The sequence below is a fragment of the Spodoptera frugiperda genome, chromosome 25 (assembly GCF_023101765.2).
Source record: "Spodoptera frugiperda isolate SF20-4 chromosome 25, AGI-APGP_CSIRO_Sfru_2.0, whole genome shotgun sequence".
Taxonomy (NCBI): Eukaryota; Metazoa; Arthropoda; class Insecta; order Lepidoptera; family Noctuidae; genus Spodoptera; species Spodoptera frugiperda.
Window position 1 is genome coordinate 15,276,861 of NC_064236.1, and position 27,370 is coordinate 15,304,230.

Below are 27,370 nucleotides of genomic sequence, written 5' to 3' on the forward strand. Positions count from 1 at the left end.
AATGTGTTGTCTACATGTTTTATTTAAAATAACCATTGAAATTAATTTTAACTAGGACCATTTATTTGGCACTTATTCTATTTGACATGATACAAATTGCATTATAAAAATAAATGGCACCAAATACATTGTAAAATAATTATTATTACTCTCAGATATTATTTCTGTTGTAAAGAATAATGATAAGAATGACAGAGACAAGTTCAGGGGAAAATATTAAAATACGGTTATTTTAAATTGTCTTTTCATGCTAAGTTCACATACGCACAACAGTGACAGTTGGTGGAAGTTCCATGGCTTTATTTCGTTTTCGAACAGACTTAAATTTTATTAATTACCAACATTAAAATAACACATGGTACATAATTCACACTTTTTATTTATTCAGGGATATATAAACTTAGAAAACCTTTTTGCCTTGTCTAGTGATTGTGAATGACATTGTAGTCCTCCAATATAAGGTATTTTAATAGTGAGTGTCCGAATTATTAACTAAATTCACATATATGAGTATTTCAATATTATAGCAGCAGTAGTGTAGCCTTGTTTCTATGTAAAAAGATAAAAGTTTGTAAACTGTAAATACAAAATAATCACCCAATAGGAAACGTGTAATAAAAGTAGACAAGATTAGGCTCAAAAAGAGAACATTGTTTCAACCATCATTTAAAGCCATAAACGCAATGTAATATTATGAAATTTATGCTAAATTCCATTTAGATACCATTGAAAATCTTAGAGTAAAACAATGAGTCAAGTATCTTAAAAACCTTAAAAGAATAAATTAAATGATAGCAACGGTATTATAAAGTAAAAAGGTATTGATAGAATACTTAAGCAACATTCGATCTTGTTAACGGCACACGCGTTGAATACGTTGACGGTGCTAGGCAATACTGAAGTGAAATGTGGCTAGTTAGCCACATTTTAACGTGCTGTTTGCTATGCATATATAACTTTTCTATACCTTTTTACTTATAATACCATTGGTCAACAAGGTACAAGAATACCACAAAAATTCTATAAATACGAGAATATTCTACATTTTATATAATTTGACAAGATTATTCAAAGCCAATTGGATAGTGACTAGAATAAGGATAGCAAGATTTTGTGCTTTTAAAATAATTGTAGAACTACTGGTGTCTTAGGATAAACTAAGATATTTCATTTAAATATCTATAATATATTAGGAATATTTTAGTTCACTGGTTTAGCTAGAATAACGAGGAGAAACTTTATTGTAGGTTTGAGTTCTTATATGTATGTAGGAGAATAGGAGCTTTAAAAGTATCTGCCACGGCTTTAATGGGACGTAGGTAGTGTTGTGTCTGAAGATTACAATAGTAAATATTAACTATTGACTATGAGACTATATTTATTTTCTTTAAAAAATATCTACGTAAGAGTTTGTTATGAAGAAATATATCTCTTTCACTGTATCTATCGCTTTTTTGACGAAGCGACGTATCGTGCGTATTTGTGAACCACTATGCAGAGTAGAGTCAATGTTTATGTAGCTTCTTTATGTTCTCAAATTGAATTAACTGGTCTCGGGGTACGAAATCTTCACTATTGTAATCTTCAAACACAACATTTCCTCCCATTAAGGCCGTGGTAATTTTAGAACACCTTATAAAAACTAAAAGTTAGGACATTGCATTGTGTACCAGTGGCTTATGCAATGTCTTTTTGTTGCTGCTATATCAAACAAAGAAAAATATATTGTGTATCGTTTAGTTCTAGGTTCCGGCAAATAACGAGTTCATTTGTTACTAAATTCTATAACAAATGGTAAACCGAAAACAATATTGAAAGTAAAACTATGTATTAAATATTCACATAAATTTTGTACGCTTGTAAATACCATACAAAGTATAATTTAAAATATTTTCCTAGCGTGCTTCAAAATACTCGCATACAAATGCTGCATTTTAAAATTCTTTAGCATTCTCCGTTATCAACCAGCGAACATCAACTAGCAATATACTATAACAACTCTAAATATAATTTTATATTAACGTTTAACATTCAATAATTCTGCTTACAGGATGTAATATAGAAGACATCTTAATAGAGGGAAGAAACGGCGAGAATAATAAGGTAGAAATTACTAAAAAGCATTCAAGATTTTGCAAGAACATGGCACCATTACCAAATTTTGTTCCATTAGGGTCGTATCCTTACCCGAAATTGATTTACGAGCAAACAGTTGCGCTGTTCAGTTTTAAGTTTAATTGAATCGAATCAAAAATAGATAAAATGTACAGTTAAATCGTAAGGTATATGGGATGTTTGGACGTAAGATTTAACTGTACAGTCCGACTTTATAATTAAATAGTAAGGTGTGTAGCGTACATAAGGGTGCTGCTTCTATACTTAATTATTCACTAGCGAGGACTTGTGCGATTATATCTATAATTCAATTCCAATTTTAAGAGGTACTTTAGGAATATTATTAACTCTAGTAAAATGGACTGGGATAAGGCAACAACTAGATTTTTTCAACAATTTGCAATATTTTTAACATTTCATTATTTTATACCTTTTTATAAATATTAAAACTTTGTCCTACAGTGCAGACCGTGCATGTTTATGTAACTTTCTAGATTTTGCTAACTTTGACAATACTTGTGCAGTGCATTACTTGTGTTAATAAGCCTCTATTAGCAAATCGACAACTTCGACATTAACTTCTTAGTTTACAGGTACGTAATTTAATAAATAATTTTGAAGTAAATTCTCACTATAATTTTCCCGACATTAAAGCCTAAAATATGTGTCGAATGCGAACATTCAAAAGTGCCTAATATGAGCATTATCACCTACACACATCGTCCAAGTGCTCTCGATAAAATACTCGAAACTGACTTTGTTAAAAAATTACATTATTATATACAACTAGCAAACCTGGCGAACTTCGTATCGCCACCTAAGGTTTTCCCGGTTTTCCTGGTTTTCACTTGAATGTTTCCCGAATTTTCTTTGCTATAAACCTTACGGAGCCCGAGACCTTTCCAACGAATGCAAAACCGTGGAAATCGGTTCGTGCGTTCTGGAGTTATAGCGTCAGGAAGGAAAACCCGACTTATTTTTATATACAACTAGCAAACCCGGCGAACTCCGTTTCGCCACCAATGATTTTCCTGTTTCCTGCTTTTCTTTTATTTTTTCCTGAATTTTCTATTGCTATAAACCTCACGGAGCCCGAGACCTTTCCAACGAATGCAAAACTATGGAAATCGGTTCGTGCGTTCTGGAGTTATAGCGTCAGGAAGGAAAACCCGACTTATTTTTATATAATAGATAATATTTTTTGGTTTTATTTCAGAGTATTTGTGTTATTAAATGAGACATGGATACGAAGCTTCACGTATACACGAGCCCGCCGCACATGCTGACACTCGCACTAGTTCACGACACACGAGTCGTGAATCACGACACTGCGCCAATATCGCTTTGACATAGGTGAACACGTGTGCGTCCGCAATTGGTCTTCTTGCAAATGTCATGAATGAGTGCTATTGTATGTGAGGCGGGCCAAAGGCAGTGACCGAATTAATTATAGTCTTAATGCTTTAGGCTACTTTTATCGATCACGATAATAGATGTTACACGCATTTGGCGTATATTTTTTCCAGTGTCCCATGCACGGACAAATGAACCTTAATTAATCATTATATCCATTTAGTAGAGTCAGCGACAGTTTCATCCTACTCATACTAGCAAGGATTATGTGAATAACTGCGTAGTAATGTTACAATTTGTTTATTTTTATACAACTTTCTGTCTTATGTCCTTTAGTTATAAGGATGCTATTTCCTTAACAGTTTTGTAATAGGTATGTTGCCTCTACGTTCAAAAATATGTATAATTCATACAAAAATATAACGAATATACTGTTTTCCGTTATGGCACTTATTTTTTCACTATTTATACTAACTTTGAACTTTAAGTTTGGACATTTAAGCTTCAAATTTGCTTGGTGTTTCGTTAACATTAAGTGTGGAAGAGTATTTAATTTTTAGATACTTTTTGGTTTGCTTAGCTGCCGTGAAGATATCGCACATAACTAAAGGAATGCTTATAGATTAACAATATGGACTCACAAATCATTCGCCATATGAGTATAATTAATAATAAATTACTACAATTCAATAAATTAATTAATATTATTCAAAAATATATAATTGCTATTGCATGCAGTACAATAAAACATTACGGAGATATAAAACCGTTGTAAAATAATAAAAAAATGTCAATATAGTTTAAAAATTGTCAATACAGTTTAAATTTTCTATTAAAAACCGACTTCGAAAACAAAATCGCAGACAGTTAATATTTGACTGCACGGATAGAGCGGTGGCAGTACCTGGCTGCCGCACAGCGAGCAACTCTTTGTGTGATCCACAAAATTTGGGTGATATGTGCATTGGGCATGTGAAGGTACGTTTGTAAAACGCAACCACGCAATTACTTAGCTCATAATCCTTTGAAACTTGACACCCATATTACGGGACCACTAGAAAAAGATAATCTCAAATAAAAAAAAGGATTTTGAAAACCGATTCCAAAAATTATTTTGCTCCGTTTTCGAAGTCGGTTTAAAACATAATTGATGAGAATTTTCAATTTGAGATACCAATGAATCCAAAAGCGTAAACTTATACACGATTTAGCGTTCTTAAGAGTATTATAATTGTTAAAAGGGGAAGTTTACGAGTAATTTTTCATGTACTGATAGAGTAGGAAGAATAGATGCTGATTTAAGAATAGAAAGAGAAGAAAATAGTTCTAAAATTTCATACAAAAAGGGTCTGTAAAACAATAACTGATAAAGTCTATATTAGTTTAACTGACATATTTGGGCGTTAATTTAAAACAACCGCATACTATTGAGAACCAATTGAGAAAAGCTCTACTAGTTTCAAGTCACAGCGAGACTCTTATTCATGAGCAGCGTGTGTAGACGCGGTGACGTCGCAAACGTATACAACATATTTTGATGTATTATTCTTAGAAAATATGTCAATTAAGCTAATCAGACATTATGAAATAGGGGCCAAACGTTATACACGCCCACATGCATTATTATAATAACTTGATTCATTGATACTATTATTTTGATCTCTTCTGTTTTTATATTTCATTTTTATTAATAGCCATGCAGTACAAATACTTGTGATACACGCATGCAGGCATGTCAAACGATTTAGTTCCGCTTTAGCAAATTACCTACTACCGCAAGCGTAGTCTTATCACATAATTATCATAGTTACGGAACATTCATACACATTTATTTCCCAACTAACGGCCAGTCTTCATAACCTATTTCATATAATTTGCTTTTTCTATGGAGTTTATTTCAAAATGATGTCTAGTAAGCAAGAGAGTGAGAGAGAGAGAGAGATATAGAAGAGAGAGAGTAGATCACCAACCCCTCTGTTCCCGCGAGTGTCGACGAAGTCGATTACGTGGCTGCTATTATTTAGCAAAGACCAGTTAGCAATTCTCTCTCTCTCTCTGATAAACCTCCCAAGCGTGTAAGCTAAATTTCTCTTTTGTAGAAAAGGCTCATAGCGTATCTAACTCTCGAGATATATTGTTGATAAAACAAATCTACTAGGTTATTCAGATTGGCCGTGCGTCAACTATTAAAGAAATACCTATTATAAAATATCGAACCTAATCGGAATGGTAGTGTTGAGCGACTGACTTTCTTCGGGGCCGGGGCGTTGGTTGTGGGCTGGTGCACTTCTTGAAGTAGATAGCAGTTCCTAGTACTGCAGAGCTCAGGACTGTAGACACCAAGAAGTTCAGCAACAGCTTGAAGTCTGCCGAGTCCACGTAGACCGTGAATATGCGGGCTGGAATTGTTATAAATAATGTAAGTAGTTAATGTAAGCATATTTGATCCATTATTAGCTTCTGCCTAAGGCTTCGCCCGTGTTCCCGTGGGATAATAAGTAGCTTACGAGTAATTTATCTATCCCTGTTCCAAATTTCATCCCGATCCCTTTAGCAGTTTTGACGTGATTGAGTAACAAACATACAAACTTTAACATTTATAATATTAGTAGGAAAGAAGTAGCTCCGCACTGGGTGCTCGTGTATCACGTGTGAGTTTATAGTCGCAAATTGTCACATGCATATAACTACGAGACCCGGATACAATTTGTAGATCACGTTGCGCAGTAACCGGTCACACAGACACTGCGCCAACAGTGCAATCAAAGTGTTGTTGTTTACGACAAAGCTTGGCGTAATGCTAATTTTGATTTCTATTGTAGTATAGGTTTTTATATATATATAAAATATAAAATAAAGTATATATAGTGCTTCGACTGCACGATTGGTGCGGTGGCTGGGCAACTGGCTGCCGCGCAACGGGTAGCGGGTTCGATTCCCGCACGGAGCAACTCTTTGTGTGATCCACAAATTGTTGTTTCGGGTCTGGGTGTGCATGTATATGTGAACTTGTATGTTTGTAAACGCACCCACGACACAGGAGAAAATACTAGTGTGGGGCAACGTTTCTTAAAAAAAAAAAAAAGTATAATACATATGTATTATATAGCCCTAACTTTAAAAATGTCAGTCGTCTAATTTTATTTAGTTTTATCTCCTCCGCTTTAAACAATGGTGATTAATGCTCAGACCTTCTCCATGTGAGAAGAGGCCTTTGGTCGGCAATGGGAACTTATAAGGCAATTGATGATGATGATGATGCCATCGGTAAGTATATATCTTTGTAACAAAACGCTTTGTATAGTCTCGTACAAATAACAATGTACAAATCGCGGCAATGTACCTTTGTCCATTCTGAGATTTTCGAAAATAGAAAATGCAAGAACTCTGATCAGTCCGAGATTCAAAGAGTTTCCTATTTTAGTCCTATCATGTTAATATACCATTTTACTCACCTAGGTTTGTGGAGACAGATATCACCCATGTTGTCAGCGAAACGGCGTCAGCATTCTGCTCTTTGATAATCCCGTAGATGTATGTCACCTTCGCGAAGCCGCTCAGAGGCGTACAGAATGGCTGGAATTTCAAAGACACTAAAGTTAGTTAATCTAGCAGACTTAGAGCGAAAATATGTTTATCCATGGAAAATAACGCATTAGACCGAGGTAGATACTCAGGTGTATTCTAAATCTGCGACCACTCATCACGTGATATGCAGGTAATATATTTTTGTTTTCCTAATTTATAAGTACTGTCTATAAGTAACTATAGATTCATATAATATTCTTAGGCGTCGATTTCGTTCCGGACAAATCATAATTTCGTCATATCGGAAAAACGAATGTCTCTAGAATCTAGAGATCCTCGGTCTAGACTAGACAGACCCCTGAGCCGATTACTCGCAGAAAAGAAACTAGACGTCGCAAAATAATGACTTCCAAAAATATTTATGAAGAGGTATCTCTCAGAAAACATATCCTTTCAATATTAATGACCTTGAACACAAACACAATAACAATAAGAGGATACAATGAAAGATTACAAAAGGTCAAGTATCTAATAAAATTGGCTAAGGAAATTACAAGACCATAGCATTAGACGTGAATACTTGGTACCAGTGAACGGTCTGTTAGCTAGCTGATATTTCCCTGAGGATGTCGACAATCAAAGCCCCGGCTCTCGATTAGCATCGCATCGCTTCACTCAACCATCGCTAACAAGCTGACAACTCAAGTTCAAGTGTAATTGTGTTTCATGTTGGGAACTACAAGTGTGATCCAAGGTCAGACAGACAAGATATAATGGTACTCTTCTCTATCCCATGTAACAGAAAACAAAAAACAACAATAGAATACGCATACACATCTTAGTAAAATGAACCTTAGCCCCAAGCAATTGAACTCATAACCTCATTTAATTTTAATTCAGCAAATGGAAGCCGATGCGTCTATTACGACTCATCAATCCATCTTGACACGAATGCGGTATATAAGCAGATTGCATGTACATAAGGCTCTATGTAGTCTCATAATTACTATGTACTCAGTACAGTATCCAATTTCGCCAGCCAAGTGCGCTATTGACGAGTCATTGGCATGTTGTAATAGACATTAACTGTTTATGAATACTGTCAATTGGGTGCAACGACTGATGCGATGCATAATAACATGCAATTAGAGTACAAAGTGACAATGTTATCACTTGCATCGTTTCCTTTCAATTGATAGTTAGTGGTTTGGAATAGTTGAAGCAATCGAAACAATGTAACCAAGTATTGTATTGTGAATCTGATTGATAAATAGTAACCTATGGAGTTTTTTGGTCGTTCTTCTTCATAGGAATTAACATTTTGGACGAGCAAATAGTTTCATGAGAGTACTGACCTACAGACAGACGATGTTAATTTTATTATATTTGCTTTGACGTTAATATGTCTTCCCAGTCTCTTTGAAATAAATAATTTTGACTTTGACTTTGAACTATTGGTAATTTATTTACGACACTGGTTTGGAGTTACATTTCACTGATAAAATGGAATCGCTATACACGATGTCTTTCTATAATGTGATAGTTATGTAACATAAAGTTTAAACTTATGCCTGATAGAAGAAATAGGTTCATTTCTACATAGAATTTATTTGTGGAATCTCGATATTTATCATAGTTTAAATGGTGATCGCTTGCGTCTTCCAAAGGGCATCTACTTTAGGACCGAAAGTCAATGGAAGAAAAAATAATCAACGCATAATTTTCATTCCAACCATTTCCTACAGCAAAAATCTTCAAACCACATTAATGATAGTGCAATCTGCGATTAACACATAACATAAATTACTCTTTATCAAATTATCACCAACGTCGAATTCATATCAACAGATTAACATAATAGTTACATTATGTTATCTTAACTACGTTACGTTACGTACATACATCTACATATTCGACAAACACGTGGAACTGAGAATTTTATTGAACAAATATTTATGAAAAGTATGAAAATGCAAAGTTCTGAACTAGACTACACGTGGCGCTTACATCGCGCTGTTATGCACCAGATACGTGGACTTTTACAACTCGTGCTCCCTATTCCATGAACTGTTTTCGCGATGTATTCTGGATGTGGAACAAACTTTCCTACAATTCCTTATCAAACGTCTGCCACGAGGCGCACTTGAGTTCATAGGTATTCTATCTAGCAGCGATAACAGAAGAAAATTAGGGACGCAGTGCCATCATTAATATTCATAAACAAGCCTATCTAACATTATACATTTACGACATTTTTTATCATAATGTTATTTTTCAATCAAGACATTTATATTTAAAACATCCGTGATCTTTATCATCCGTTGCCATCCGCTGCATCGACATAGTATTCTCCAAAATTCTATTGATTTCATCATAATTATTTACCTTAGTAATGCATTTTAACTGCGATATGGACTGATTAGATTAGCAGTTCACAAACTGTACAGCCGATGTAAAATTAAATAATTGAGTGTCGTTGAAACATTTTCGATTTACATAGGTACCTACGTGGAAATATCAAACACGTTGCCTAGAATTGTATGCGGCCCAGCATCTGGCAATAAGTGCGCCATATAAACTTTTACAATGGGTAAAACTAGAGAAAAATAGGTGTTCTGTAAGCACAGTCCAATATCCAAAACCTAAGATTCATATGTTCCTCAGAACAAAAGAGTTTCGATATTAAGAAAAGTAGTCTATACAAAACTGACCGTGGGAAGCGAAGCTTAGCATTAAAATCAGCCGTCCATAGCAGTTGTAATGCCACGAATATCTTGAAAACCAAAACATTTTACACGTGTAGATTGGAAGTAGAATAAAACGAAGAGGGTTTTAGTTCAAATCTTCGAAACACGTGGAAGCATTCTGTGCTCTGCAGCATAAACGAAGCATTCAAGTTTTGTATTAAAACGTAGAATACAAACATTTTGAATGCTATCTTCAGGGATTTCACGATTTAAAGTGTAGATAAAATAGATATGTAGGTATTTAGCGATAGCCACCACGAGGTGATATAGTTTACAACTTTTATGACACGGATTATTATTAATAATCTATGTATATTGGCTTAAGCCTATGTAACTAAAACGTAATTTTATATTAATAAATTAGCCGTGTGGTGACTGCTGTCACCCCTGTAAGACACGTTTTAAAGGACATTTATAACTGAGACTGAATAGGAACGTTCTATGATAAGTCTCATCTTTTTAAACAGTCATATGATATCCACCCGTTGCCAAGAGTACATTTGATATCACCTAACCACCGAAGTCAATGTATTAGATCAGAGCTTAACAGACTGCAGTCGCAAGCGAATTTCTAGTGGGCCTTATCTGTAGAAAGATGCACTAACCAACCGTTCTGTATTTTATTTTTCATATTATTGGTAACGGTTTAATTCCCTGAAGGTGGGTCTTAGGCGCTGGCTCCACGAGCGAGAGAATCGCGGCGATATTATCGTCGTGCCACGTATTTCTATACACTCTCTATGGAACCGTCTCCACACGGCGATATTATCGCCGCGATGCGATGAGTGGCAATGAGCGCACGAAACGTCGCTCGCGAGCACGCAGCGGGCGCGCAGCGTAATTTCGGCGTTGCCTCTCGTTAAGCAAGGACGTTTCGAGAAGGTTTTTAAACGCGTCGTCTAGGAAACGCTGCGATTCCGTTACGACTCGCGACGATACGCGGCGGAATTATCGCTCGTTCGGAGATTATCCGACGATATAAGGGCGGACTCGTCGCGATTCTCTCGCTCGTGGAGCCAGCGCCTTAAGGTCCTGAGTTTGAAAACATGATTTATATAGGTCGTAGTCAAGACAACTTTGGGAACCACGGCACAGAATAATAAGGGTATTAGATGATAGGTATCAAATCTAATCACAAAGAGGAATAGGTATACCAATTGGGTATGTGCCCACTGTAAAATTAAATGAGCCGAAATCATAGACAGATTGTAATTAAAAACAACTTTACGCTGCTTAATCGGAATCAAAACACCGAATGTCGCAACATTGTATGACACATATTTTGGCAATGTATCAATACAGACTAAATTGGCATCTGAGGAATTCGATACAGGTACTTATAAACAATACCAATGATTATTAATCTAATAAAAATGCCCTAAAGTACTAAATGTTATTCTATATAAAATAAATGCAAGTTGATAAGGAAGTAACAGGTAATTTATCATTGTCAGGAACACTTAAAGAGAATTAACAATTAACGTGGCGGCTATCCAATAATGTATATGTGTGCACTTTCTTAGGGTGCTTTTCCACTAGAGATGTGCTATATAGCTATGCTACAAAGATGTAATAGCTAAGCTATGAAACTATGAGACCATTTCTACTGACACTAAGCTACGTAACTGTGCGAGGAAGATGCGCATCTCGAGTATCAATACCTAGCAGGGAAGCCATAGCACGCAAATAAAAATCCCTATAAAAAACATAGTTAACTGAGTCCGTTTAACCAGTGCTATGCTATATGTACCAATGAATATGATTGGTGGAAGCCTAACGCATCCACAACAACGTAGCATAGCAAAACGTAGGAAAATCACCCTTATATTTATTAGGTTACGAATGTTAAAGAAGAACGTCGGTGTATTTGGATGGCGACCAAAATAACAACAGAGACTAAAACATTAATCGTTTATCGTAAATTAATTACGCATCGAGACTACGAAAATTATTCATGTCGTGTATGTTAACAATATCATGTAGAAGATGTTTTCTCATTTAGACTATATAGTACTACCTACATATGTATATGGTAGGTAATGATGTATGTTGATCATTTTGTGCTCCAAAACTAGAAGACCGATTTAAAAAGTTCTAGCACCAATGGGTAGCTCATTTTAAAGGCTAAGTACTTAACTAACTTTTCATTTGGATATTTCTACTTCGATTCGGAACTTACGTACTCGAGAGAAATTTAAATTTGACGCGGTAGAAAAGCTGGTATATCATCATACACAATAAATAGATAGAGATCTACAATATAAAATAGACACACGTGGTTTAAAAGGTGTTGGCAACAAATAAAGATCTAATGAGTCACACACGCACGTCCATTGTACTGTCTGTATTCAGTGACGTAACATTTCACTTGGTAACAAAAATTTGTTCATATTTGCTTAAATCAACATAATCTAGGTAAACTATAGGAATATATAAAGTATATACATTTTAGCTGAAAAAAGTTGATTTTATGTCAGATTTTTATATTTTAGGTCACGTATGTATCTATTTATGCTATTAGTTAAAAACGAAAAAAATCTTTGGACAAGACCAACTGAGACAAAAACATTCAATACTTAAGATAGTTCCTCTATAAATTGATGAAATTATCACCCACAGTGAAACAAAAACATCATTACTTAAGATAAAATATGTAAGTTTACCATCGCTTACTTATGCATTATAAACTCCTTGTCTTACCGATGATCATTCAGCTGGTAAAATTTAATGTGGGTGTGCCTTACGCACGTCAAATGTCTCATCTATCTATACACATATAATAAATCTGTAGAAGGGTCAAATCTGTACATTGAAAATATTGAAAAAATAAATAAATATCAGGGGGTGTTACTGGGTCGATACCAAACCCAAATATGTGATATTTTTGTCTGTTTGTGTGTGACAGACTGACAACAGTCTGTATATTCAGGCATCACGTGAAAACTAACGGTTTGATTTCGATGAATCTTGATATAATTATACATTATAATCATGGGCATAAAATAGGATACTTTTTATCCTGGAAAAATACGTAGAAAAAAACACATCAGTTTTATCCATAGACGTTGTTCTATAGAACCGCGAACACACGAACGAGCTCACTAACAATGTTGTGCTGAAGCTCTCAATTAACTTTCTGTCGCATTGTCACGATCACTTTTTTATTTTTGCAAACTTTTCGTCACTGTCAGTAATTTACTGCTACATGCTAACGCGAGTTCAACAGCAGTAGCTCAATAGAGGGATCTCCTTAATTATTATGGGCCTAGCCGTATTTGGGTCCAATAGATAAATATAAGATGTTATTGTCAGAGTTACTCAAAATGGAGAAATAAAACATCCACGCGAAGAGCGACATCCGCGCGGACAGAGTCCCGGGCGGAAGCTAGTATTAAATAAACATACGGACTACATACATAATTGATGTAGATCTCAACTGATTTGCATATAAAACGAATCGATGTGATTGGAAATTCCAAAGTTCCGATGTTGATTGCACTTTCATTTGATTTCAGTCTTAATGAAATTGAAATCCCGAGCTGCGGACTGCCTAGCGGGTTACTGGATCTCCGGCGCGAAAAGCAGGAGTAGGAATGGGGTGGTTTTTAGCCAGTAAGAGTCTGACACTCCCTCTCGCTTCACCTAAGGCGGGAGAGGTCATTAGATTTTACCTAGCCCCTCAAATAAAATAGAAATTTACTTGGTCAGTACCAACCCGTGAATCATACGTGCATCGGAGAGAATGGAACGGCTGTTGTCATACGAACATCTATTACCTACTAATAAAATTATCAACGTAAACGAAACGCGCGCTTGGGCGCTCGATCGGCCAATCAGAACGCCGAACGCAGTCTCATTTAGTTTTCGTTCAACGTAAAGCAAACTCGTACGACAGCAGTCCTAAAGACCTTTAACATGTTAAACAGTTTGCCTTCAATGGTTTTCTGACAGCAGTCACAGTTATACCTAACAGGTATAAGCAATAAGATGGGATCACCCCTGGCGGGTCGTGGATTAGTGTTTTCAGCCAAATCTGGTTAAGATTCGGAGCCTTGAGTTTTTTGTAAAATACGAGAAGGACTAAGCATGAAGTTAATGTTCAAATTGTTGCAAGCGAGAAAACCATAGGTCAAGCCCAAGGGGCATTAATAAGGGTGCGGTGCCAGAAGACCTCCCCGCGGTGCACCCTGGGTACAGGTAATAGTCCCCCTAACGGGGGTGATAGGGTTGGAGTGACTATTGCCTGTAGCGAACTTCTGGACGGAGCGGAAGGACCCGAGATGGGTTCCAAAGGCGGCAGGCTTTGTGCTGGCACATGGCCTGCGCCTCCGAGGGAGCGTCTTTCCGCCCGTCTCTCTGACTTAGCAGAGAGCGTGGCGGAGAGGCAAGGACGGTGCTCGTTGTGCACTCACCCTGCCAACGAGCAGCATCGGGGCACAAGTTGTCCTCGATTGCAACCGTTGATATCGTAATCCGGGAAGAGGTCATAGTCATGTTTTATGACTCTGAACGGGACGAGGGTCTTGGCTTGATCGCCCGGACCGCGAGGAAGATAACCTCTATAAAAAATTCCTCCAATACCAAGTTCTGGTGCGCGGCGAGGGTATGCGTGGCTGAGGAGTAGTGTCAGTCTCGAGCGCACCCCCAGCTAGGGGACCGGTGGACCCTCTAGTTGGGATACAAATATACACTTACCCAGGTACAGGGGGCACTGCCTGGGTGGACTGAATATTTCCCCACACTCGTGGGAACTGTATGGGAAAGAAAAATAATTCAAAAAAACAATCAGAGGAGGAGAGGGCAGGTGAGCTAAGCTCGCCTGCAGTTGTTGTGGCAGAGAGCCTTAATGGCTCTGATACCCGTGGGGAGGCGCTGGACTCATCCAGCAAGTCCCACACACGGGTTCCAAGCTGGAAGGCGTCGGACTCGGAGTCCGACTCCTCATCAGTGTTTGCTGCGAGCGTGAGCTCTCAGCGACAGACAAGGGCGGCTTTCAAGCGCCCCAGGACGGAGGAGGGTCGGGGATTGTCCTCGTCCTCCAACGCGCAGGAGGCCCCGGCCCCCCCTAAAATCCCCACGGCCGCGCGGGGTGGAGGCAGGGGGAAGGGCAAGAGGTTGGCAGTTTCTGCCCGGCCCAAGCCAGCTGAGCATCCTGCCGCAGAGGGTGACGCCCTGATCAGTGCCGTCCACTCGGACTCCTCCGTGATGGAGGTTGTGGACGCCGAGGGCTTGAAAGGTGAGCGTGGCTCCGAGACCCTTCGGCAAGCTGTCAGGGAGGGGCTCCGCCAGATAGCAGGGAAGAAGTCCCAGCCTGCCGGAGCCGCTCAGCTGAAGTCGGTGGAGGCCGAAATTATGGCGGCGGCCTTTGATATATGTAGGGTTCCCTCGGCGGGAAAAGTCCACCGGGAGCTGGCCGAAATGCGGCGGGAGCTAACGCGCTTGTCGGCCTCCAATGCGGCGCTGGAGGCCGAGCTCCGGGCCACCAAGGCAGAGCTTGCCGTTTGCCGAGGACGTCAACCTCAACCTCCGGCGGAGCCTGATTTGGTGGAGCTACTGCGCAGGGAGATGGCTGCTTTCCAGCAACGTTTTAATGTGCTGGAAAGCAAACTCCTTCGTCCCCCGCTAGCGGCCTCGAGCTCAGCAACCTCGAGGTCATACGCGGCTGTTGCGGCCAGGCCATCGACCTCCTCTAGTCGAACTGGCCGCGGTACTCAACCGGTGGCAAGGCCACGAGCGGCTCCTCCAGCAAGGGCCCCAGCTCCCCCAGTGGTGCAGGCTCCGGCTGGCGGGCAGGCGGTAAATGCGTCTACTGGACGCAAAAGAGGGAGGAGGGCGCAGCGGCTCAGCAAGCTGCCCCACCCACAGGCGAGCCCACCCTGCCGGCAAGTGGTGACTGGCAAGTGGTTGGCGAGGCGAAGAGAGCCGCCAAAGAGGCGAGGAAGCGCCGCAAGAAGGCGCAGCGGCAGCGGCGGCAACAGCAGCGCAAGGAGAAGCGCGCTGCGGCCTTGCTTCTCGCCCCTAAGACCGCGGCTGTAGTTATTACGCTACAGCCCGATGCGGTCCAAAGGGGCGTAACGTATGGCGACGTCCTCGCCAAATTGAAGGGGGCGGTGACTCCCGCGGAGTTCGGGGCCCCTGACGGGTTCTCAATGAAGGTGACGGCAACTGGAGCCCGTCTACTTGAGGTCCCCGGCGCGGCCAGCGGTTCATCCGCCGACGCCCTAGCCGAAAGGATTAGGGCGTGTCTCGGTGCGGAAGAGGTTCGCGTGTCCAGGCCCATCAAGTGCCTTGACTTACGAATAATGGGCCTGGACGACTCTGTGACGGAGCACGAAGTGGTGGCCGCTGTCGCCAGGACGGGAGGGTGCCCTGTTGACCAGGTCAAGGCAGGCACCATCCGTCCGGACAACTCGGGGCTGCGCACGGTGGTGGTAAGTTGCCCCGTGACAGCGGCCAAAAAGATTAAGGAGGGCAGAAGGCTCCTGGTGGGGTGGGTCTCGGCGCAGGTCAAGCTGCTCGAGGCCCGGCCTCTGAGGTGCTACCGCTGCCACGTGGGCCACCACGTGAGCGTTAAATGCACCTCGGAGGTTGACCGCAGCGACCGCTGCTTCCGCTGCGGTCAGCCCGGTCACAAGGCCGGTACGTGCACCGCCCCGCTGCACTGCGACGCATGTGCGGCGGCTGGCAAGCCGGCCAATCACCGGGTCGGGAGCAAGGCCTGCTCCCCGCCTACCAAACCCAGGGGTAAGGGCAGGCCCTCCGCCGCCCCCGTCGTTTCCGCCACCGCCGCCGCCGCAGTCGCCACTGCTACCGCCGCCGCGGCCACCGCCAGCCGTAATGCCGCCAGGGAGGAGGTCGTGATGGATTGTCAGTAATGACTCCATTCCGCCTCCTCCAGGCGAATATCAACCACTGCGCCGCCGCTCAGGACCTTCTACTCCAGAGCATGGCGCAGTGGTCAATAAATGTCGCTGTGGTCTCCGAGCCGTATTTCGTCCCGCCCAGGGATCACTGGGTTGCGGACTTGGACGGCTCGGTGACCATCATCTCGTCGGCCGCCGCCGGGACCCCGACTCTCGAGAGCGCTCAGAGAGGCCGGGGTTGTGTCGCAGCACGGTTCGGAGAGATCGCTGTGGTGGGCGTGTATTTCTCTCCGAACCGAACTCTCGTCGAGTTCCACAACTCCCTGAGGGAGTTGGTTGACGTCGTCGTCGGGTTCCGTTCCCTCCCCGTGCTTGTCCTCGGGGACTTCAATGCCAAGAACTTGGCTTGGGGTTCCCGGTTGACCGACGTTCGGGGTAGGATGGTGGAAGACTGGGCTCTGGAGACAGGCCTAGTCGTCCTGAACCGGGGTTCTGTCCCCACGTGTGTGCGGATGCAGGGTGAGTCGGTGGTGGATATCTCGTTCGCCAGCCCCGCTCTGTCACCGCGTGTTGTTGACTGGCGCGTTATGGAGGAGGTGGAGACGTTTTCTGACCACCGGTACATCCGGTTCAACGTCTCCGCCGAGTCCGCGGACCCGCCAGTCAGACAGGCCCCATGTGGCCCGCGTTGGGCGCTAAGACAGCTGGACCGGGAGCTTTTCCTGGAAGCCGCAATCGTGCAGGCCTGGGTGATACCACCAGACAGGCCTGCCGACATCGATGAGGAAGCAAGATGGCTCCAGGACGCCATGTCCAAAATATGTGACGTGGCGATGCCCCGGGTCCGGCCAGGTCAGCGCAAGCGCCAGGTGTACTGGTGGTCGCAAGAGTTGGCTGCTCTACGCAGTACGTGCGTTACTGCGCGACGCCGGTACACCAGGCACCGCAGGCTCCGTATCCGCGCTCCAGACGCGGAGGTAAGAGAGGCGGAGTTGTACGAGGGGTACAAGGCGGCAAAGGCCGCCCTAAAAGCGGAGATTTGGCGGGCTAAAGAGGAAGCCCGCCGGGAGATGCTGGAGACTCTGAACAGAGATCCATGGGGGCGCCCCTATCGGATGGTGCGCGATAAGCTCCGCACCTGGGCTCCCCCGCTGACTCAGAGTCTCCGGCCAGAAATCGTGGAAGAGGTGGTCGGCGCCTTGTTCCCCCGACTATGGAGGGGCTTCACCCCTCCATCCATGACTCCGCCCCCTGCGGTGCCCAATGTGGGCCACAGCGACGACGACGACGACATCGTTCCGGAAGTGACCGAGGCAGAAATGAGAGCGGCGGTGCGCCGGATGGGCGCCAAGAACACCGCCCCAGGACCCGATGGCCTGCATGGCAAGGCGTGGGTCCTGGCCTCAGAGGCTCTCGGGCCTCGATTATTAGGTCTCTACAGCGCATGCTTGGAGAGGGGCCAGTTCCCACTTCAGTGGAAGACGGGAAAACTGGTCCTCGTGAAGAAGCCGGGGCGCCCTGCGGACTCTCCGTCCGCATACCGGCCCATTGTGCTGCTCGACGAGGTGGGAAAAGTCTTCGAAAGGATCATTTCAAACCGCCTCGTCGCGCACCTGTCTGGATTTGGGCCGGACCTCGCGGATGGACAGTTCGGCTTCCGTAGAGGGCGCTCCACGGTGGACGCCATCATGCGCGTAAGAGACCTCACGACGGGGAATGCAGTGTCCAGGGGTAAGGTCGTTGTGGCGGTGTCTCTGGACATCGCCAACGCTTTCAATTCCCTACCCTGGAGCTGCATACTGGAGGCACTCCGGTACCATCGGGTGCCTACCTATCTCCGTCGTGTTATCGAGGCCTACCTGACGGATAGGTTCGTCACCTACCCCGGTCACCAAGGTGAGTGGAACCGGCGAGAGATGTCGCGCGGTGTTCCACAGGGTTCGGTTTTGGGGCCGCTCCTGTGGAACATCGGTTACGACTGGGTGCTGCGCACCGACCTCCCGAACGGTGTCAGCGTAGTCTGCTACGCCGACGACACGCTGGTGCTAGCGCACGGGAGGTCGCACCAGGCGGCGGCCAATTTAATGGCGAGAGCGGTTGCGACAGTCGTTGCAAGGATCCGGCAACTGGGACTCGAGGTGGCGCTCCACAAGTCCGAGGCCATGTGTTTTCATGGCCGCGGAAACGCGCCACCTCCGGATGGGTCCCAAATAACGGCAGGAGGGGTTACCATCGGCGTCGAGACGACGATGAAGTACCTAGGACTCGTCCTCGACAGTCGATGGAACTTCGTGGAGCATTTCCGACGTTTGGCTCCTAAGTTGGAACGGACGGGGGCTGCGCTTAAGCGGCTCCTGCCCAACCTCGGGGGCCAAATGCCTCCTGCCGGAGGTTGTACGCGGGGATCGTGCGGTCCATGGCCCTCTACGGCGCCCCTGTGTGGGCGCCGAACCTGATGCGGCGGCCAGCTCGGGCGCTGCTCACGTCCCAGAGGGTCATGGCCATTCGAGTGATCCGCGGATATCGCACGATCTCCGGAGAGGCGGCCAACCTCCTTGCCGGACTCCCGCCGTGGGATCTGGAGGCGAAGGTGCTCGCGCGCGTCTTTAGTTTGCGCGCCGACGCGCGTCGCCGGGGCGAAACTCCACTGCCGCGCCAGATTAATGCGTGGCGGGATGAGCTCCGGCGCGATCTCATGGCGGAATGGCAGCAGCGACTGTCGCAACCAAGGGCTGGGCTCGCTGTCATTGCAGCGGTAAGTCCCCTCTTTGAGGAGTGGCTAGAGAGGCGCCACGGCGTCCTCACCTACCGCCTGACGCAGGTGCTTACCGGACATGGAAGCTTCGGTAGGTTCCTGTTTCTGATTGGGCGGGAGGAAACGCCCGGGTGTCATCACTGCGAAGACCGCCCGGAGGACACGGTAGAACATACGCTTGCGGTCTGCCCTGCGTGGGCTGAGCACCGCCGTGTCCTCAGGGATGTGGTCGGCGACGGCGCCCTCTCGCGTCCGGCACTGATACAAGCCATGGTGCGGAGCGAGGGGGACTGGGATGCCGTCTCCTCCTTCTGCGAAGCAGTCATGCTAGCTAAGGAGGAGGCGGGGCGCGTGAGAGAACGAACCTCCTCACGCCCCAGCCGTCGCGAGAGACACTCCGGGCGTCGGGGATCGCGCGACGATCTCCGGCCACCGTAAGTGCGGGTCTGCGGACGGTGAGCAAGGGTAGCTCGCCGCCCGACCAGAACCAGACCCGTGCGTGCGGCGCGTCGCGTTCTGCGCGCGCCTCAAAGAGCCATCAGACCACCACAGATGGGGCCCAGTAGGGCTGATGCCTAATCCGGAGCTGCGGACTACCTAGCGGGTTTACCGGGGCTCCGGCTCGACGGGCAGGAGTAGGAACGGGGTGGTTTTTAGTCAGTAAGAGTCTGACACTCCCTCTCGCCTCGCCCAAGGCGGGAGAAGTCATTGGATGATTTTCCACCCTCAAAAAAAAAAAAAAAAAAAAGGGGCATTAATAAAGTTGAAAGGTTTTGTTCGCGCTAATTTGTAGTAGCAATAACTAGTGATATTATATTTAGCATTTAATAGCTCTCTATTGTATATAAAATGAGCATAATTTTAAGTGTGGGAGAACCTTGCTTCAGCACGAATGGGCCAGCTCGACTGGAGTGATAGCACGGAGATCACCTAATGGTAAACAAGGCGTTACAAGTGCTTTGCCTTTTGCAGGTTAGGAATTTAAGGGTTGTTGGGGAATCGGGGATTGGGAAGATTGAGAAGGGGAAGATAATTGGACCTCCGGTAACCTCACTCACACAAGGCAAGCGTTGTTTCACGTCGGTTTTCTGTGAGGCCGTTGTATCACTCCGGTCGAACCGGCCGAAGCATGGCTCTCCCACATTTAAAATATGCTTGATATGCTGGGTGGACCGTAGTATCCCGAAATATGGATACCTTAATCAACACGACATTTATACATATGTATGTAGCACAACTAGTGCAGTTTTTGTTGATCCACATGCTTATTCCAATTCATACGCTAATGTGGGTTACGAATGAATCATTACTGTCTACTGGTTCGTCGTCTAGACTAAACTAATTACACTACAATATATTTTACATTGTTGCTGAACGTTCGTCATTTCTTTTAAAATGTATTTTAAAGATTCAAAGATTGCCCTATTGTTCTATACCTAGAAAATAATGTTCTTTTGCTTGAACTAGCACAAGCAAACTATAGTTAGTTGTCAATAGCGAAATTAATCAGTTATAGTGCGATTGTTTGTCTCGAATAATTGAGTTACCGTCGTACTCAGAGTCATTTAATGGTTGCTTAACCCAGTCCTTAGTAATTGTTTTCGGAACAAAATCGTTACTAAGAAATAGTTTAAGTAATCATTAAATGTCTCTGAGTGCGGCAGTTAGAATGATACGAAACGAATCCCTTGTACAACTGCACTTAGTTCAGTTTGAAATAAACTGATCTAGTAATTGAAAAGTTTTAGAAACTAATCAGTACAAGTCATTCAAAAGTAGTTTGTCGCTCGTTTCTCAAAAGGAAGCTTGGCTAAACGAAATCTTCCTTTACCAATTGACTTACAATTCTATGCTGAGAATTTTGCATGTCGGTGTATTTAAATGAAATGTTTCACTATGCAATTTGATCTTTAGTTTTAAAGGAGAAACCAGAGTCAAGGCTCGGAACCGGTTTAAAAAATACCGGTTAATACCGGTTTATATCGGTTTTCCTCCGAACTTTTCTTAAGAACGTGAACATTAAAGAACTTTATTTTAACCTAAATTAACCGGTTTATTCGACGAGGGGCATGTCGGTACACGCGTTGAAATATTATTATTGAAATAAGCTGAACAGCGCGCGGCGTTTCTTTGATGTGCGTCGTATTAACCGGTTTTTATTGCTCTAAACCGGTTAATCCGAAAAAACCTTTATGAAAATACTGTTCCAAATACCGGTTTAAAAAAACCGGTTTCGCGAACGAAACCCAATGTAAAGGTTTTGCGTACAAGTACATAATAACGGTTTGAAAATTTAACCGGTATCCGAGCCTTGACCAGAGTATGTGAAACAAAAATTACGATGATATGAACTTTGAATCTGCTGATTGAAGACTTGGATATGACGAGGACGAGCGAAAAATTTAGGTAGTCCACCGACAGACGGGAAGCAGCATTAATATTTTTGGGTAACTTACTAAACTGTGATCCCCAAATCACCTATTTACCATGGTGATTATGGCAGACCCAGATTTATACGGCAAACCTTTATATGATGACTATAACATTACAATAAAGTACTCACCACGAGATATCCAAGTATACCCTTCGGTAGAGCGCCCGTCACGAAGCCGACAACAGCAGAGAAGTACGCCAGAGTAGTGAGTGGTACTGCGGAAGAAGCCAGCATCTTCTTAAACTTGAGCACATAGTAGAACATCACGTATACTTGCAGCAATATTATCGGATACTCCAAGTACGTCATGATGCCGTAGTTGTTTGTGAAGTTGTATAACGTCATTATGGAGAACCTGCAACAAATAGGGGACGCTAGTACTTTGATAGGATCACTTTTTTCTTTTCCGTAGCTCTGGAGAAATGCTTAGAATTTTTTAGATTCTCGCTTCTTATGGATAAAGTTGGAACTATGAATTAGACTTTCTTTGAAGTTGCATATATGTATATGTACCAAGTTTTTTAGATACCATTATTATTGCAAACGCAAGCAAAAGTCGCGTAAGGAAATATGGACATACCGTCGTACTCAGTCTTTTAAACGATACTTAACCTAGTCCTTAGTAACTGTTTTTAATACAAAATCGTTACTAAGGAATAGTTTAAGTAAACATTAAAAGATTCTGAGTACAGCAGTTAGTTATAATCAAATTTTAAGTCTGAAATCTCAATTTCGCTTTAAGGAAATGTGGTGCTTTGTACAACTGTACGTAGAAATGGGACCGAGATGTCATAGAACAATTTTCGCAATTCGCAAGTAAACTTTAGTTTAATAGCTAAAAACCTACATACAGATAACAATTACTATCAAAGATCATAGTGAAACATCACATTGTAAATTAAACCTTATGCACATTGTTTACATTTACTTTTTCAGTGTCTTACACAACTGTAATTAGTGTGTCATAGCCGTTTAGTACTTAAATAAGCAAGCAGGCTTGCATTCATGAAATGTGTGCATAGTGACGGCTATTTGTTAAATAGTTTGAACATCATGAGATATTCTTGGAACGACAAACATACATCATCTAGTTCATACTAGTTAGCCTAGCGGACTTTGTACTACGCCTGTGTGAATACAATTGCGTATATTTTTCAGTAGCGTAGCGTGTCTTGGCAAGGCCCCGTATAACAATTTGTTTGGGGAACCCTATTATTATTTTTTTCGATGGGGAATATCATCGTCTCTATCTCTAACCTCAAAGAAGTAAATCCCCTTACTGATGCTATAACGCAGCGAGCCCATGTTTGGCCCTTATGATGACGTTAATTTTCCTAAAGTTACTTCCAGTTATTAAAGGTATGCTTTACGCGAAAATAAAGGAATTGATAATTTGGATTTCCTTATGTAATTTTTGAAATGAAATAAAAAAATGGGCAGATTTTATTTAATACGGAAGTTACGGCAAATCAAAGATAGGTAGCTAGCTACCTATCTTTGATTTCGATATATTTGAGTAGATATTCCTGATATCTTTTCAACGTTTGTCAATCTTTTTATTATTGAATAGCGGGCAGACGATAACTCATTGGTAATCAATTTACGCTCATAATCACGCATAAATCGCAACACTAGAGAAATTAGGCGCTGCCAGCCTTTGGAAGGATGGGGGGAGGGATTGGGTTGCAAGTGCAATCATATGCAAAGCAAAACATAACGCAAGCGTTGTTTCACGTCGGTTTTCTATGAGATTAGTTCAGCCGTCTCATTTGACCTGAATCATGGCTCTCTCACGAAAACCGTATAAAATATCTGAATGACTCGAGTTAGCTAATGAATAAAATGATGCGATCACGCGACAGTCTTAACTTTTTTTATATTTTATAATTCAACAATATAAATGGGGTCAATGTTTGTGGCAACGTAATCAAATGCCGCGTCGCGTCGGAAGCAAGTATCTATTTACATGTGCTTCGTCAATTACAATCCATTTCTATTAAAATCATACTAATATTATAAATTTTGACTGCACGGTTGGCGCCGTGGCTGGGCAACTGGCTGCCGTGCAACGGGTAGCGGGTTCGATTCCCGCACGGAGCAACTCTTTGTGTGATCCACAAATTGTTGTTTCGGGTCTGGGCGTCATGTGCATGTGAAATTGTATGTTTGTAAACGCACCCACGACACGACAAAATCCTAATGGCCCCACATTAGGATTTTCTCTTGTGTCGTGGGTGCGTTTTTTAAAAGAAAAAAAAATGTGATCGGTTGTAACTATGCTTGTTTGTTACTCTCTTTACGTCAAAACTGTTGAAGGTATCGGGATTAATTGTTGAACAGGGGTAGGTAATGGTCTGGAATAACACATAGGCATAACATTTTATGCTAACTAGTTACGAGAACGCGGGCGAAGCCGCTGGCAGAAGCTAGTGTGACATAAATTCTAAAGTATTGTACAGTCAAATGTATATTAAAATACATTGTTTTATGTGGTTTTTACCTTTATATTTTCCTAATAGACCAGAATAGAATCACTCAATATACAAATCATATAATTAAATTAATAACTGATAGAAACAATGAAGGATAAACAATATAAAAATTACTAGTTAATTATCCTCGTAACTATTGAAAACTATTAACCTGTGTAAGTTTCAATTGCCATTATGCAATAGAAATGAGATTGCGCTCGGCGCTCTGATTGGCCGGTGCGAAAAAACCAACCAATCAGAGCCAGACGCGCTCTCGTTTCGTTTTCGTTTAACGTAAAGCAAACTCATACTAAGGGAACAGAACAATAACTAACTATATTGATTTAAAAAATGAACCAGAAAGTAAAATAGCAATGAAATTATGTACAACAGACTATGTTAGTTATCATGAAATTCTCTTCTAGTCTTTAGATAAATAGATAAAGGGGATCTATTATGAGCCTAATGAAATAACATTAGGCTCATAATTTGCACAATATTTTTTTTTAACAAAATCAACATCAGCTTCCAAACATTCCCTGCTGAACCAAGGTGACTCTAAAGATGTAAGGAGAGGTTTTGCCATAATCCCCATACTTGGGAGACGGGTCAAGGATCCCAGGACCCAGGCATTAAACATACATGGGTCCAAATGTTGTTATTTAACTCACATCCACTATCTAATCTAAAACATTCATAGTTAACAATGCCTATATTTATTGCCCACTATAAAAAATATAGGTCAATTAACACTAACAATTAAAAAGTCTAACAAGAGCAAAACCACTTGTAATAATCAAGTACTTAAATACATTCGCAACATCCTTTATTAATCTAAACACAAGATAGTACACTAACCTACTTATATAATCACTTTAATAAAAAAAAGAGGTTGAATATTAACTCACCCAAATATTTCCATGAGCATAGCCTGTACGTAGATTCCCTCTGCCGACTTCTTTTGTTTTATATACATTATCTGTGGCACTTTGAGGAAGAGGCATGACAGTATTGTCAGGGTGCTGAGTATATTTGCAAAGTTCTGTGAGATTGTGGCCTCCATGGTTTGTTTGATTACTGCTGGCTGAAAATAAAATATGTTATTAGCAAATGACTATCTAAAGTGTTATGATAGTGACCATATTTTTTTATCTAATAAAAATAGTATATTTTTATAAGGAGAATACCACAAAACTTATCACAATTTTAATGATAAAAAATATCTAAGAAAATACAATTGATAGGTATCTGAATAATCAGTAGAAAAAATATAACAGGAACAATATTTTTGGATGCTGTTACTGGTGTAATTTTAATTATCATTGTATATGATACATTAAAATTACTGTAGTTATTTAAATAATTATCAAGTAAAAACTTATTAAAACACTTCTGAGATGCACAAAAATATAATTAGGAAACTTGCAAAAATTGCAACAGACCCAAAATATTCGAAAAATAACAAACCTGTTTAATATTCAAAAGAATTTATAATCAACAATTAAATAAACACGCGTAGGTGCACTGATTTAAAAGGGTATTTGGACACGAGTCGTAAACATTTGAATTCGTATCACATGAACAATACACGGCTTACATTTCTAGTGGGAACGAGCAATTTGATACAAGATGTTGCCCTCTACTAGTGCCAAAGGTGTTCCTCCGACACTCAATCAAATCAACCGCTGTTTTACACTTGATATAATGCCAAGGTCAGATCATTTTTATAACGTCCACATTACTTACCGATGGATGTTAAAAATATTACTGTATTTACACGTTTACAACTGAAAACTGGGCAAGGTACCTTCCCCTGTGCAACGAGCGTTAATATCAACTATTTCTGGCGACATTGTTATTTATAATTCAGTGAGAACTTTAAATAAATCGAATTTTAATTTAATCTAAATCACCAAACTTCATTTTTTTTAACGTCGTGTTGACGGTGTTGACGTATGAGATGAATGTTGCCAGCGTTTAACGTTTAAAATTTCACAAACAAAATATTTAATTCATATAAATGTTCGTACGTTCACTAACTTTAATGATTCATATGTTTATTGGTACAGGGAAAATAGTATAACCTTGTTTCAAAATGCTTTAACTTTGATCACCATCTTTTCAGTGTCACTCTGAAACGATACCCACAAGCCGCGACATAAAAGATGAGCTGCCTCATAGGTATGCAAATTTACTGTATAATCTGCTTTCAACGGATATGCAGCAATGTGTGACCCCATTTACTAGACGTGTACTTTTGATCAATAAGAATGACCGTTCACTACCGTCAGCAATTTTTACATTTTGAACAATATTACCAAATTCATTGGTCGTTTAATTGCATGGTTATACTTTTCTAATAATACGTATGCCAAAAACGCCTACACGCACGGAAATATTTAGCCAACCTGTTTCAAATGAAAAAGCAGTACCTATTGTATAATTGTTTTATATTAAGAGTCCTCTAAAACTATAATTTAAATAAATACCACTTGGAAAACATAATTATAATAATTAAAAATATAAAAATAGGAGTCGACCAGTAGCGGGAGCATAACCACTGGAAGCATGGTCCAGGCTACCGGTGGTTAGGCTTCAGAAACAAAATCTTCTAAAAATGTGTCTAGGAAAACTATCTCTGTATAAGAACTCGAATGATACTAGTGTTAGTGCCAGTTTAAATTTTTTAAAACTTATATCACTGTATAAGGCCGTTGATCCGTTAAATATTTTTACAATAAGTAAGTATATTGTTTCGGCACCTTATACCTATAATTGTCCAACACTGCATACCGGATAAACTGTAGTCAATTTAGAAAAGTTTGATTTCAAATTTATAATATGGTTGGCTCGGTACCAGACTAATTATTGCAAGTTTGATTCTCACACGGAACCCCTATGTGTAAAGATACGCGCGAAAACATGGAATACTCTAAACTTATACTAGAAATTGTTCTAGACTGGTAATCTCTGTCAAACAGACCCATTTAGATATCAAACCCGACACATTAGTTGCAGTCAAAACTCCTAAGTTATGATATAGCAATAAATGAATTAAGAATTATAATGAACAACTCATTTCTATTTTTGTCGATAAGAGATAT

The 27,370-nt window shown here is 41.6% G+C and overlaps 2 protein-coding genes across 5 annotated transcripts in view; one reads left to right on the forward strand and one right to left on the reverse strand.

Moving 5' to 3' along the window:
* Nucleotides 1–20,111, forward strand: part of LOC118266597 (band 7 protein AGAP004871) — a 135,304-nt gene extending 115,193 nt beyond the window's left edge. For both annotated transcript variants that reach the window (XM_050703985.1, XM_050703984.1), the window contains exon 7: nucleotides 17,686–20,111. In XM_050703985.1, the coding sequence (XP_050559942.1) occupies nucleotides 17,686–19,062 (1,377 nt within the window). In that variant the 3' untranslated portion in view covers nucleotides 19,063–20,111. The remainder of the gene's footprint in view (nucleotides 1–17,685) is intronic.
* Nucleotides 3–26,231, reverse strand: LOC118261882 (solute carrier family 66 member 3). 3 transcript variants are annotated; one of them, XM_050704012.1, is made up of 6 exons: nucleotides 26,013–26,231; nucleotides 25,175–25,350; nucleotides 21,925–22,150; nucleotides 6,924–7,044; nucleotides 3,215–5,867; nucleotides 3–3,013 (listed from the first exon to the last, which is right to left on the reverse strand). In XM_050704012.1, exons 2-5 carry the CDS (start codon nucleotides 25,327–25,329, stop codon nucleotides 5,686–5,688), a joined length of 684 nt encoding a protein of 227 aa, XP_050559969.1. In that variant the 5' UTR covers nucleotides 25,330–25,350; nucleotides 26,013–26,231; the 3' UTR covers nucleotides 3–3,013; nucleotides 3,215–5,685. The 3 variants fall into 3 exon arrangements, with proteins under 3 accessions (XP_050559969.1, XP_050559971.1, XP_050559970.1); XM_050704014.1 differs by lacking the exon at nucleotides 26,013–26,231 and adding an exon at nucleotides 25,864–25,965; XM_050704013.1 differs by lacking the exon at nucleotides 26,013–26,231 and adding an exon at nucleotides 25,734–25,945.
* Between the last annotated feature and the right edge of the window lie 1,139 nt (nucleotides 26,232–27,370).

Bases quoted from the DNA above. Each gene is read 5' to 3' on its own strand.
- LOC118261882 (XM_050704012.1), bottom strand. From the start codon at position 25,329: ATGGAGGCCACAATCTCACAGAACTTTGCAAATATACTCAGCACCCTG. The intron at 7,045-21,924 runs GTGAGTACTTTA...TTGAAATTCCAG, and splicing joins GTATACTTGGATATCTCGTG to CCATTCTGTACGCCTCTGAG. The intron at 5,868-6,923 runs GTGAGTAAAATG...TAACAATTCCAG, and splicing joins ATCTGTCTCCACAAACCTAG to CCCGCATATTCACGGTCTAC.